The following is a 12,004-nucleotide window of genomic DNA, read 5'->3' as shown; positions in this document are numbered from 1 at the left end:
GATAACAACCAATTTAAAAACAAAGAACAGCCAGAACTGCCAGAAAATCATTTGTGTGGAAGTCTAACCACCAAGGAGTAAAAGAAACATTCAGCCAGGCTGGTGGGAAGGGCAGAAATGGGCAGCCAGGGCGGAGAGGAATGCGGCAATGCAAGGCAGCAGACCACATGTATGATCCCACATTTATGCACATATTAGCAGGGAGAAACAGCAGGAAAGTGAGACAGACAGCAAAACCCAGGGTTCCAGCACAGGGAACAAAGTCTCAAAACCCCTGGCTGTAAAAAATCTGTGGGGGTTGCGGCAGTGGAAGAAACTCCTAGCCTCACAGGAGAGTTCATAAGCTGCTTATGGGAAGCGAGAGAAGTGATGGAAAGTGGGACAAGAGTGGAGCAAATGGCATTGTTCCCTCTCTGACCACACCCCACAGACAGCGCCACAGTGGAGCAAAGAGGGTTGCTTTGCCCTGGTGTATACCTAAAGCTCCATCTCTTACCATGTAACAGGTGCTCCAAGACAGAAATATGGCCCAAATGAAAGAACAGATCAAAGCTCCAGCATCCTAATTACCAGCATTTTGAGCTGATGCAGAGTTCAAAACACTAGTAATCAGGATGCTCACAGAATTGATTGAGCTCAATCACAAAATGAAGGAAGAAATGAAGACTACATAAAGTTAAATAAAGGAAAATAATACAGGGAACCAATAATGAAGGGAAGAAAACCAGGACTCAGATCAACAATTTGGAACAAAAGAAAGAAATAAACATTCAACCAGAACAGAATGAAGAAACAAGAATGCAAAAAAAATGAGGAGAGGCTTAGGAACCTCTGGGACAACTTTAGGTATTCCAATATCCAAATCATGGGGGTGCTAGAGACAGAAGAGGAAGAGCAAGAAATTGAAAACTTATTTGAACAAATAATGAAAGAAAACTTCCAATATGGTGAAGGAAATAGACTTCCAGGAAGTCTAGGAAGCCCAGAGAGTACCAAAGACATTGGACTCAAGGAGGAACACACCAAGACACATCATTAATTAATTGAATTAAGTCACCCAAGATTAAAGATAAGAAGAGAATCTTAAAAGCAGCAAGAGGAAAGAAGAGAGTTACTTACAAAGTAACTCAAAGCTCCCATAAGACTATCAGCTGATTTCTATAAAGAAGCTTTATAAACAAGAAGGGGCTGGAAAGAAATATTTGAAGTCATGAAAGGCAAGGTCCTACATCCAAGATTACTCTGTCCAGCAAAATTATCATTTAGAATGCAAAGGCAGATAAAGTGCTTCTCAGATAAGGTAAAGTTAAAAGAGTTCATCATCACCAAGCCCTTATTATGTGCAATGTTAAAGTGACTATTAAGAAATAGAAGATCAAAAACTATGGACAGTAAAATGACAACAAACTCACAAGTATCAACAACTGAATCTTAAAAACAAACAAAAACTAAGCAAACAACCAGAAAAGGAACAGAATCACAGAAATGGAGATTACATGGAGGGTTATCAGTGGGGAGGGGGAGAGGGAGAATGCAGGGAAAAGGTACAAGGAATAAGAAGCAGAATAGGTAGGCACAAAAATAGACAGGAGGATGTTAAGAATAGTATAGGAAATGGAGAAGCTAAAGAACTTACATGTATAACCCATGGACATGAACTAAGGTGGGGGAAATGCTGGAGGGTGGGGGAGCAGGGAGGAGGGGGGAAAAGGGGAGAAAAAATTGGGTCAACTGTATAGCATAACCAATAAAGTACACTTTTAAAAAATTGGAAATATACTTTTATGTTTTCTGCTTAATTTGAGTATAGTTTTGTTTTGCCACTTTTTAAGGGTTTGTTTTTGTTTTGTTTTTTTCCTTTTCCTTCCCTAGGCTATTAGTCCTTATTTGCCAAGAGGGGATCCAGTTCTGAAACCACTCATCTATGAAATGATCTTACACGAATTTTTGGAAACTGATTATGAGGTACAATATTCAAGCATGGTCATATTTACTTGTTCTCAATAGAAAATGTTAACACATTAAAAAAAATAATGTAATGGAGCAACTGGTTTAAAGTTAACTGATTTGCAGTTTGTGTGTGGTAGATGAAACTGAGATAGATAAACTCTAATGATAACTAATGTTTATGTAGATAGTGAAAATCTCTAATCCATGTACATTTTGGAGAATTCCTTAAAGTTACCACCGTTAATAGGAAAAGGGACTGAGTGCCATTTGGGGATTTCAGAAATAGAATAGCAACTTCTGTTAACATTTATACTACCCCTAAAGAAAGCAGACCTTTCTAATGGGTGAAACTCAGAACTAAGTTTGTCAAAGGAGAATTAAAGAGAAATTGAGGGGGCAGTAATGGGGAAAGGGATTGGAAATGATCTGTGTGCTTATTGATTAAGGAAAAAGGCAATACATAAATTGCTTATCTACTGTAACTCTGCACTTGTACATGCAAATTGTGATTTTATTCCTAACAACACTATGAGTAGTAATGTCCAATTTTAGAGAAGAGACAACTAAAAAATGAAGAAATTAAATAACTTGTCCAAGGCTATACATTTAATAAATAGTATGCTTAGATTGTAATTTAAGTTTATTCTTTGCATTTACCCAAAATGGATTATAATTTTTAAGGTTTGTTAATTTGACACATATTTATTGAGAAAGTATCTGTTTAGTTCCTGCTATGTTCCAGGAATATGGTAGGCCCTAGGCCTACAATTGTGAATGGAATGATGACCCTTCAGCAGTCACTCAATATGAGTCACACCCAAGCATGTGAACCAGTGGTTCTTGACAATGACTGGTTCTCTCCCACAGGGGACATTTGACAATGTCTGGAGACATTTTTAGTTGTTCCTTCTGGGGAATTGGTGCTGTCATTTAGTGGCCAGAGGCCAGCAGAAATGCTATTAAACATCTCACAATGGCACAAGACAGGCCCCTACAACCAAGAGTGGTCTATCCTTAGATGCCAGTACTAAGGTTGAGAACCCTGATATAAAGATACATTATTACATAATATGCTGGATGCTCTCATACAGCATCAACAAAGTGTTGTGGCTAAAACTCAGCTTAGTTCCCCTTCGGACCAAAGAAAAAGATGAGATTTCTGGTGGGCAGGTTCTAGACAGGGCCAGTAAACTCTTCCAGAGCTGTGACTGGTGCTAGGAAGATCCATAAACGAGGAGCTGTAACATGTTCTGTAGCTTTGGGCCAACTTGCAGGGTCATAAAAGTGGAACCACCTTTAGTCTTTGTGAAGTTCAGGGCCCTAACCTTGTGATCAGTTTTAATTTTTGGTACCTCACAGTATGATGCAGGTTGTCATTGCCTTCTTTTTTATTCTTATGTTAGGTTTTAAAGATAAGGAAGGCTTTGTTTACAACTTTCTTTTTCCCATGATAATGTGAGGTGGCTTGCCAAAGGTTAACATACAGAAATAAAAAGAGGCAATAAGACTAGAGGGGGAATGAGAAAATGAACTCCTGTGTTTTTGAGTGCCTACTGAGTACTAAACACCTTGTTAAGAGACTTCTTTTTAACCAATAACTGATTTAGTTTAAGGAGTGGTAATATGGCAAACACTGTTTCAACTCTGAAATGATATTTTATACCTTAGAATCTAAGGGACCTTTAAAATAGTGATCTCTTACCCTAGTAACAGAAGTGTTTGCTCAGTTACTGTCAACCAGGTATTCCTGGATATATAAGATCCAAGCATCCTGATGCATGTATTTATATAGTCCCTTTACTTTTATAGGCCTGTGTTCTTATAGGAAGAAATTAGATGCTTTAGCATGAGTTCAACTACAACAAAATATCAATATTTCTTTTAATCATACATACTAATGGAGGCAGTGTTTCCTCATCTTTTCTTATTAGCATGTATGTTAAAAATCCAGTGTTCTCTAACAGCATGAATCTATTCCTTTCTGGATCTGTACAGAAGATTTTATGGTAATAGTTTCTGCCATTTATGCTAGATACCAACTAATGTAGACTATGGTTTCTGTTTATTTCCTTTTCAGTTTAATTCAACATACCTTTATTGGGAAGCTACCATGTTCTCGAACTGTCCTCAGTTGGATGCTAGAGAAATTAAAAAACAGAATCCTGGCCTTCAGTGGATTTACAGACTGACCAGGGAGACCATACTAATAAGCTTAAACTAGAAAATAAGTAACAGAGCAATATGTTCTCTAAGAGATTGAAAGAGAGGCCATTATTTCCCATAGTTATTGGAAAAGGTTTCTTCAGTGGGTAAAGACTTATAATGGACTTGTGTTTCTATTCTGTCTTTATACATCATCCCAAAAGAAAATTATGAGTGTTCTGTGAAAAGGATGGGAAAGCATATATACTTTACTTAGAGATATTACAGCTTATTATACTTGTCTTCTTTTTAAAGTAATGCAATTTAACCATAAAAAGCAACTTTATTATTTTTATGGTTCTGTTACAATTTTTTTCACATGATTCAACTCTTACTTTTTCAAGAGACTCGATTTTTGTGCCATCAAAATTATCCTGCCCTGGCCGGTGTTGCTTAGTTGGTTGGAGCATCATCCTTTAGCTGAAGGGTTACAGGTTCAATTCCCAGTCAGGATACATGCCTGGACTGTGGGCTTGATCCCAGTCTGGGCATGTATGGGAGGCAACTAATCAATGTTTCTCTTTCTTCCTTCCTCTCTCTCTAAAAGCAGTAGAAAAATGTCCATAGGTGAAGATAAAAAAATTACCCTTTTGATTCTTATCTAGAAGACTTTTGACTGAGCCTGAAAGAAATAATTGTGACTTAAACTCACAGCTTAGAGATTATTTTCCTCTGGATGTTTTGGGTATCTTCCTGGTTCCTACTAAGAAGGTTATAAACAATTTTTATTGTCATAAGCTCTTATAAATAATTCATATTTAGCCTTTATTATTCTCAGTTTCAATCTTAATTTTTAATTAAATTGTCACATATTTGATCAGCTAGCAGTATTTTGTGGCAAGACTTTTGATCACTTACGTACATGAAAATTTTGTGGTGTTAAACAGCACTAAAGAGCAGATTTAAAAAACAACTGTACTTCTGGAATATTGAGTTCTCAACTTTCTTTTCTTTCTGAAAATTAACACAGTCCTGGCCTTCAGTGGATTTACAGACTAACCAGGGAGACCATACTAATAGGCTTCAAACAACTAGAAAATAAGTAACAGAGCAACATGTTCTCTAAGAGATTGAAAGAGAGGCCATTATTGCCCATAGTTATTAGAAAAGGTTTCTTCAGTGTGTAAAGCTTATAATGGACTTGAGTTTCTTTCCAGTATGTTCTGAGTATACACAGTGGCTTAGAATTTTCTTCTATGGTGATGATGCTTCATGACTTATTTTTATGGGGTTTCTACCCAAATGCATATTTCTTTGACTCTTCATTTACAACCTTGCAAAATAGTTCTAAATAGTTAAGCTTTGTTTTATAATATTAATTAGAAATGTATAAGCATGTTACAAGTGAGACAATTTCTATGGCATTTCATTTAATGAATATTTTTAACCTTTTACTAACTAATGGGCACTGAGATGTTCTCTAACTTTGCTCACTCAGTCATAACAGCTCCCTGATAACTCTCTTTTCTAATTAATAATAATGGCCACAGTGTTAATTTCATCAGTATTTCTTAGCACAAAGCCCATTAAGGAGGGGAAAGCCTAATAAGACATGTAATAAATGCTTAATTCAGTTTATGTAGGAATCATCATGCTTTTATCACACAACATGACCAGTTTGTCTTATTTTGTATTATAAGTTGGCAGTGGCACGAGGCTGTTGCGTAAACATGAGGAAGAGGAAATGGAACCAAGCTTTCTTCTTTCCTTGAATAGTGTTATTCTTGGTCTCAGGGATACTGAAAGCTGCCAGTTATTCTGGTGGAAATCTTTTGAGTTTTCATTTTATAAATTGTACAGCCTTAAGAAAACAGAAACTTTATCCAAACTATCATTTTGGTTTAGAGAACATTTTAATGTTCTGATTCAGTAGTTTTGTAAAATATATCATCTTTACTCAGTGTGACCCCCTTCACAAATGTCTCAAGTCAAACTGCAATCATGCTAATACCTAGAGAGGTTGCAGTTTGAATGGAAAGTATAGCCCATTGTTTCTGTCTTTTGCCATCCTTTCTGGGAATCGCTTTAGGAGAAAGTGGGTAGGACTTTAATGCAGACTGTATTCCTGATTCTTTTGTAATTTTCTTCTTACCAAATTATCACACTTTATAGAAGCAAATTTTATGTCACTATTTTCATTTCTAAATATCATTTAAACACATTCAAAGTAGTTAAGGCATTGGTTGAGTTACTTAATATGATTTTTAATATAATTTATAGTATAAAGATTATTACTTCTACTTGCTGTCTTCTAAATACATACATTTTGTTTTGTTTTTAAGTTGTAAAGGATCAGTAAGTAAAATGCTCTGCTGTACTGAGTTACAAAACCTGAGGGCTAAAGTTGGGAATCAGGAGGGCAGGGGCTTCCTAGGACTTGGGAAGAAACAGGATGAGGGAGAAACAGGATCCAATCAGATGATAACCCCAGATGATATTTGGAGTTTTCTATCAGAACCACAAATTTTGTGCTCCAGTGATAGTCAGGGTAAGAACTAGAGAATAAGACTTGAGCCAAAGTCTCAAATTACCAAACAAAATTAGGGTCAGAGGAGGGCATGAAAGGAGGACAAAGATGTTAACTTGCTAAAGGATGCAGGTGATTCCACTGTGGGACAGGCCATGGTGTGCAGTGTGCCAGCTATGCTGCCCAGATCTGACATGTATCATGTATCTGTAAGGTGTTAAAGATGTCTTCCAAATGTTGTAGTTAGTCCAGAGTGAGGACATAGCAAGTCAGACCTACACTCTGCTTATGCAGAGGTACTTTATTGACAGACCTGAGTGCCTTTCTTACTTGTACATTTCATCAGATAAGAACAGAGGTGGATGGCACCACCTACTTCTCAGGAGTGGCAAATAGAGATTAGTGTGCAGTAGTTCTCTGTCTCCCTTGGCCAGCCTGAAACCCATAGTCTGGAAAGTGATCCTTGTGGAGCAAATTTTCATCATAAAATTATTCTGCTGTTTACATGAATACTTTTAGACATTGTTTAAAATATTTGAATTGTTATCCTATTTAAAGAGTGTTCTTTTTACCCTCTTGGTTAGGGTTTTGCCACTCTGATCCGAGAATGGCCCGGAGATCTGTACAACAATTCAGTAATAGTTCAAGCAGTTCGAGATCACCTGAAGAAAGATAGTCAGAACAGGACCTTACTTCAAACCCTTGCAGAATTGTGAGTATAATTTAGTGCTTCTTCTTTTCAAATCAATCTATATGGAAAGTTTTTCATATATTAGATCTAGTAAACTGAATAGGGAGGACACAGAGGACTGAGCCTTTTATACCATTTTTTTTATATTCACTCTTAGTGAAAACTTTTCATAAACCTTCAGTGCACAACAAAGAGGTAAGAAAAATGTGTGAAACTGCAATTGTAGTGTAATCTCTTCCCCAGAGAAGAATCCTAGTCAGCAATAGTGGGCAGTGGCAGTGGTTCTAGGAGGGAAGGATGCAGGTCTTAGATTAATTAGGCAAATTGAGGCTCTGGATTCTGTTGTTCTTGGATCTGTAAGTTGGTTAGTCTCTCAAACCTCAGACTCCTTTATGACCCTTTCCCTTCCCATGGACAAAGCCAAAGGAGGGTAGGATTGAGGGTGGTAGGTGGGGGTGGGAAAATGGAGACAACCGTATTGGAACATTAATTAAAAAATATCAAAAATAAATGTGCCCGAATAGCTTCTGCAGTTTTGAGAAAGAAGAGCAAAGTATATATGAGTATGAGTGTTTAATCAGAAGTATTGATGAACATTAATGTAAAAAATTTTTGTTACCAGGTACACCTATGACAAAAACTATGGCAACGCTCTGGAGATATACTTAACCTTAAGACATAAGGATGTTTTCCAGTTGATTCACAAGCATAATCTATTTAGCTCTATCAAGGATAAAATTGTTTTATTAATGGATTTTGATTCCGAGGTAATGTGTGGGGTTTTTTTATTAAATTTTAATACTGATAATTTATTTTTACTCTTCCAAATTGTTAGCAACTAGACATATATCCAAATGCTAGAATAGTAAATCACATACCGTGGCTGTGTGCCCATGATGTTCAGAGCACTTGGACCCTTTCTAGATGTTAGGTATTTTAGAAGCTGGCATTCAAAAATCCTTTATTTGATGTGATTTTTCTGTAAAAGCAATCATAATTTGATGTGTAACCTTTGAAATTTTGTGTGAAGTAAATTTTTAGTCAAACAATTCATGTAATTCATAGAAACAAATTGTATGTCCCAGAATTAAAATTTTAAGTAAACTTTTACTTCAATCTATTTATTGTAATTTTATTCCTTGGCATTTACAGATTTAGCATGTGTGGTGTCCATGGGTCTCAGATGACACTTAGGTCCAGGATAGGGAAGTATGTTATTTTATTTTAAGACAAATTTGAATGGTGGATTGCTTGATTAATGATGGCACCCAGCCTCCACAGCTCACAGCAGCTCTTGTACAGGCATGCAAACTCTGTGTGTATGTGTGTGTGTGTGTGTGTGTGTGTGTGTGTGTTTAAAAAAGAAAGCTAATGACAACTGCTAGTAATTGAAATAAAGAGGTTCATAAAACAGAGTAGTTCTTATTCACAAAATTAAAATTTTAGATAAAGAGGAGAACCTTAAGGATCTAAAATGTTTACTTGGAATTTTCAATTTTATTTTAATGTATTTAAGGGTATTATATGTTATATTATGTGTATGTATATTTTATATACATATACATATACCATGTGCTGTTTATTAGTCTTCACAAGCTTAAACTTAATTTAAATAGGAGCTAAATAGACCTCTTTTTTTCTGAAAAATGCTTTTAGCCCATTTTTCATTCTAAATGAATCAAATCCTTAGGAACTACAGACCTAAAAAGAATTAGTGCAGTTCCCAGGAAGTTTAGGTACACAGGTTCTCCTTCTTTGGCATAACATGATCAAGAGGATGAGATGCTTATATAAAAATTAATTACATTTGCCCATATCCTCATGCCTCTTTACTCATCTACCAGTATGTCTCAAGGGTCTAGTTTTTCATATGTAGTTATAGAAAAAAAGGTGAGTGAGCTGAAACTAATTACTATTTAAGAGTATGAACCAAAATTAAGGAATCATAGGGTTTTTTAATTATAACATATATATAGGATAATCTCTTCTAATACCTCATATTTCAGAGGGAAAAATTGTCTGGAGCAGAGAGGTAAGTAGTAGCAAAGGCAAGAACTGGACCCAGGTCTGGTGGGCTCTTGTTACAGACTCTAATTTGTGTTTCATGCATATTAAGAGTAGCTAACTTCTAAATTCTAAAGGTTCATAAGCCTTATATCATTATGAAACTTCAGGTATCTTACTTTTTTTTGGCTTTTATCTTCTTTATGTAAGACCAGCTCCTTAAATCTGTGAAATCTATAGAGGGAATTGGTTAATAATCAGATGACCAGAAGAAAAGCTTATTTTTGTGGTACAGGGAATAACACTTTCTCCCTAAGTACTGAGAGTCACGTGAGAACTTGTGAAGGTGTCTGAGACATCAAGGAGGCTGTAATACATGTAGTCAGGATAGTTTGTATTTGGTGAGCTATAACAAGATAACATTTCAATAGTATACAAAACACATAAACCTCAGATTGAGGCCCATTTTAAAATGCATTCTTTTATAAATATATCACTTACTGGTGGTTGAAAGCTAAGGGATTCCTTATGTATGGAAAATAAGCCTTCTACTATTAACTGTGACAGCATATGCATTATGTCATGTTCAATGATCTCTACTTAGATGGCAAATTTTAGTGACTGTGGCTATTGTTTTTTTATTTCAGAAAGCTGTTGACATGCTTTTGGACAATGAAGATAAAATTTCAGTGAGTGTCTTTTATTTTTGTATATATTACCAGGTCAGTATCTAGGACCATGATAGCCAAAAAGAGGAGAGATGTTTATCAGATAATTTTGCAGTTATGTTTGTATCCTCATAACTCTATGCTTAAAATTGTCTTTTTTCCCTAGATAAAAAAGGTAGTGGAAGAGTTAGAAGACAGACCAGAATTACAGCATGTGGTGAGCATGAAAGCTGTTTTCTGCTGCTCTTTTGATGGCCTAGTGGGGCACATCACTTTTCAGTATTGATGTGGGAATGCTGGAGAGAACTCTTCGGGTTAATACTCAGATAGAAGGTCTGACCACAAACAGTATTCCGTAATTATTAAAATTCAACATGTGCTCTGAATCCAGGTTAGGGATTAATTACAGATACGCCACTTTAATTTGATTCACAATTGAATTGTGATTTTTAAAAAGTTATCATATTCATTTTTGTATTATCAAACTGTGCCTGGGACTAAGCACTTCCTCCTATAGTTACTGTTTAATGTAATTATAGCATAAATTATAATACCACAGCATGATCAAGGAATGGAGTCTTGTTTTCTCATTCCTCACCTGCCAGTAGCAAACCCTACTTCTCTAGGGTGGTCTTGGTGGTGGTGATGTGAAGGCCCTTTTTCCTGGATTTCTTTTGGGGGAACACTTTGATTCTCTGCATTGCTATCATCATGTGAATAAAGAGGAGTAGATGTTTTCTACTTCCCTTAAAAATTATACAAGAAAAAGCTTCATTGAAAATAGGGATTATTCCTGTAGGACTATGAGCATCAAATACCATGCGTTCTCTTTATCTTTGCCCACTTTTCTGTACCCAGAAGGAGGCCATGGGAATAGAATATTTTATTCAAAAGTTAGTTTTGCCCTAAAACCCTGAAACACCAATCCAAAAGAACCTATGCACCCCAATGTTCATAGCAGCACAATTTACAATAGCTAAGTGCTGGAAACAACCTAAATGCCCATCAGTAAATGAGTGGATCAATAAACTATGGTACATTTACACAATGGAATACTATACAGCAGAAAGAAAGAAGGAGCTCCTACCCTTTGCGACCACATGGGTGGGATTGGAGAGTGTTATACTAAGTGAAGGGCAAATACCATAAGCCAGGCAGTGAAAGACAAATACCATATGATCTCACCTATAAATGGAACCTAATCAACAAAACTTACAAGCAAGCAAAATATAACCAGAAATATTGAAATTAACAAATGGACAATAACCAGAGGGGAGGTGGGAGGGGTTAATGGGGGATGTAGGGGGAAGGGTTTTCAGGAACATGTGTAAAGGACACATGGACAAAACCAAGGGGAGGTAGGATCAGCAGTGGGAGGTAGGAGGTGAGGATGGCTGGTGTGAGGGGAGTAGTGGGGGGGGGAAGACAACTGTACTTGAACAACAATAAAAAAGTTAGTTTTGTGCAGATGCTATTGCAATGTTGCTCATGATTAGAAATCTCAAGATCATTTTCTGGCCCAAGACAGGTGGCATTATGCTGGCCACCTTGGGATTTGTTTATAAAGCAGTGATTTCTGGACTCCTCATACCATGAGACAGGATTACAGGCAGTACGTATTTGTGTGACAAGTCTAATTAGTGCAGTGGTGAAATGGTGGCACAGCTCACACTAAAATGGTTCACCTTCCTGTCAGGTAATGTAATTTCTCTATAAATGTGCCTCAATAGATGTGACAGAACCTTCCTATCCTGTGTGTGCTCCTGGGAAATAGCACCAGGTGTCCAGCTCACACACTGATCCCGGACCAGAAGACTGATAGTCACCTTTATCAGACTGCATGGAGTTCTGTCCAGCTGCTCTCCCACTTTCTTGCTTTAGGGAGATGTGAACACTTAACCTGAAGAGTGGTTTCTCAGTATGCATCTGTCATAGTTAGGCTTCTTTTGTGACTGTATACAACTGTGAACATCAAATTTCACAATGATTCATTGTCAGTCACAGCTGCAAGGGCAGGCAGAT

The 12,004-nt window shown here is 36.6% G+C and overlaps 1 protein-coding gene across 3 annotated transcripts in view; it reads left to right on the top strand.

The window, feature by feature from the left end:
- The window catches only part of VPS41 (VPS41 subunit of HOPS complex), a 225,814-nt gene that overhangs the window by 170,843 nt on the left and 42,967 nt on the right, over nt 1–12,004 (top strand). For all 3 annotated transcript variants that reach the window (XM_045827611.1, XM_045827610.1, XM_045827609.1), the window contains 5 exons: nt 1,873–1,965; nt 7,204–7,331; nt 7,933–8,077; nt 9,962–10,003; nt 10,149–10,199. In XM_045827611.1, the coding sequence (XP_045683567.1) occupies nt 1,873–1,965; nt 7,204–7,331; nt 7,933–8,077; nt 9,962–10,003; nt 10,149–10,199 (459 nt within the window). The remainder of the gene's footprint in view (nt 1–1,872; nt 1,966–7,203; nt 7,332–7,932; nt 8,078–9,961; nt 10,004–10,148; nt 10,200–12,004) is intronic.

The sequence above is a fragment of the Phyllostomus hastatus genome, unplaced genomic scaffold (assembly GCF_019186645.2).
Source record: "Phyllostomus hastatus isolate PE091 unplaced genomic scaffold, TTU_PhHast_1.1 phas_scaffold_78, whole genome shotgun sequence".
NCBI classification, from domain to species: Eukaryota; Metazoa; Chordata; class Mammalia; order Chiroptera; family Phyllostomidae; genus Phyllostomus; species Phyllostomus hastatus.
Note: the sequence above shows the minus strand (reverse complement) of the source record. Positions and strands in the feature narration are given on the sequence as shown.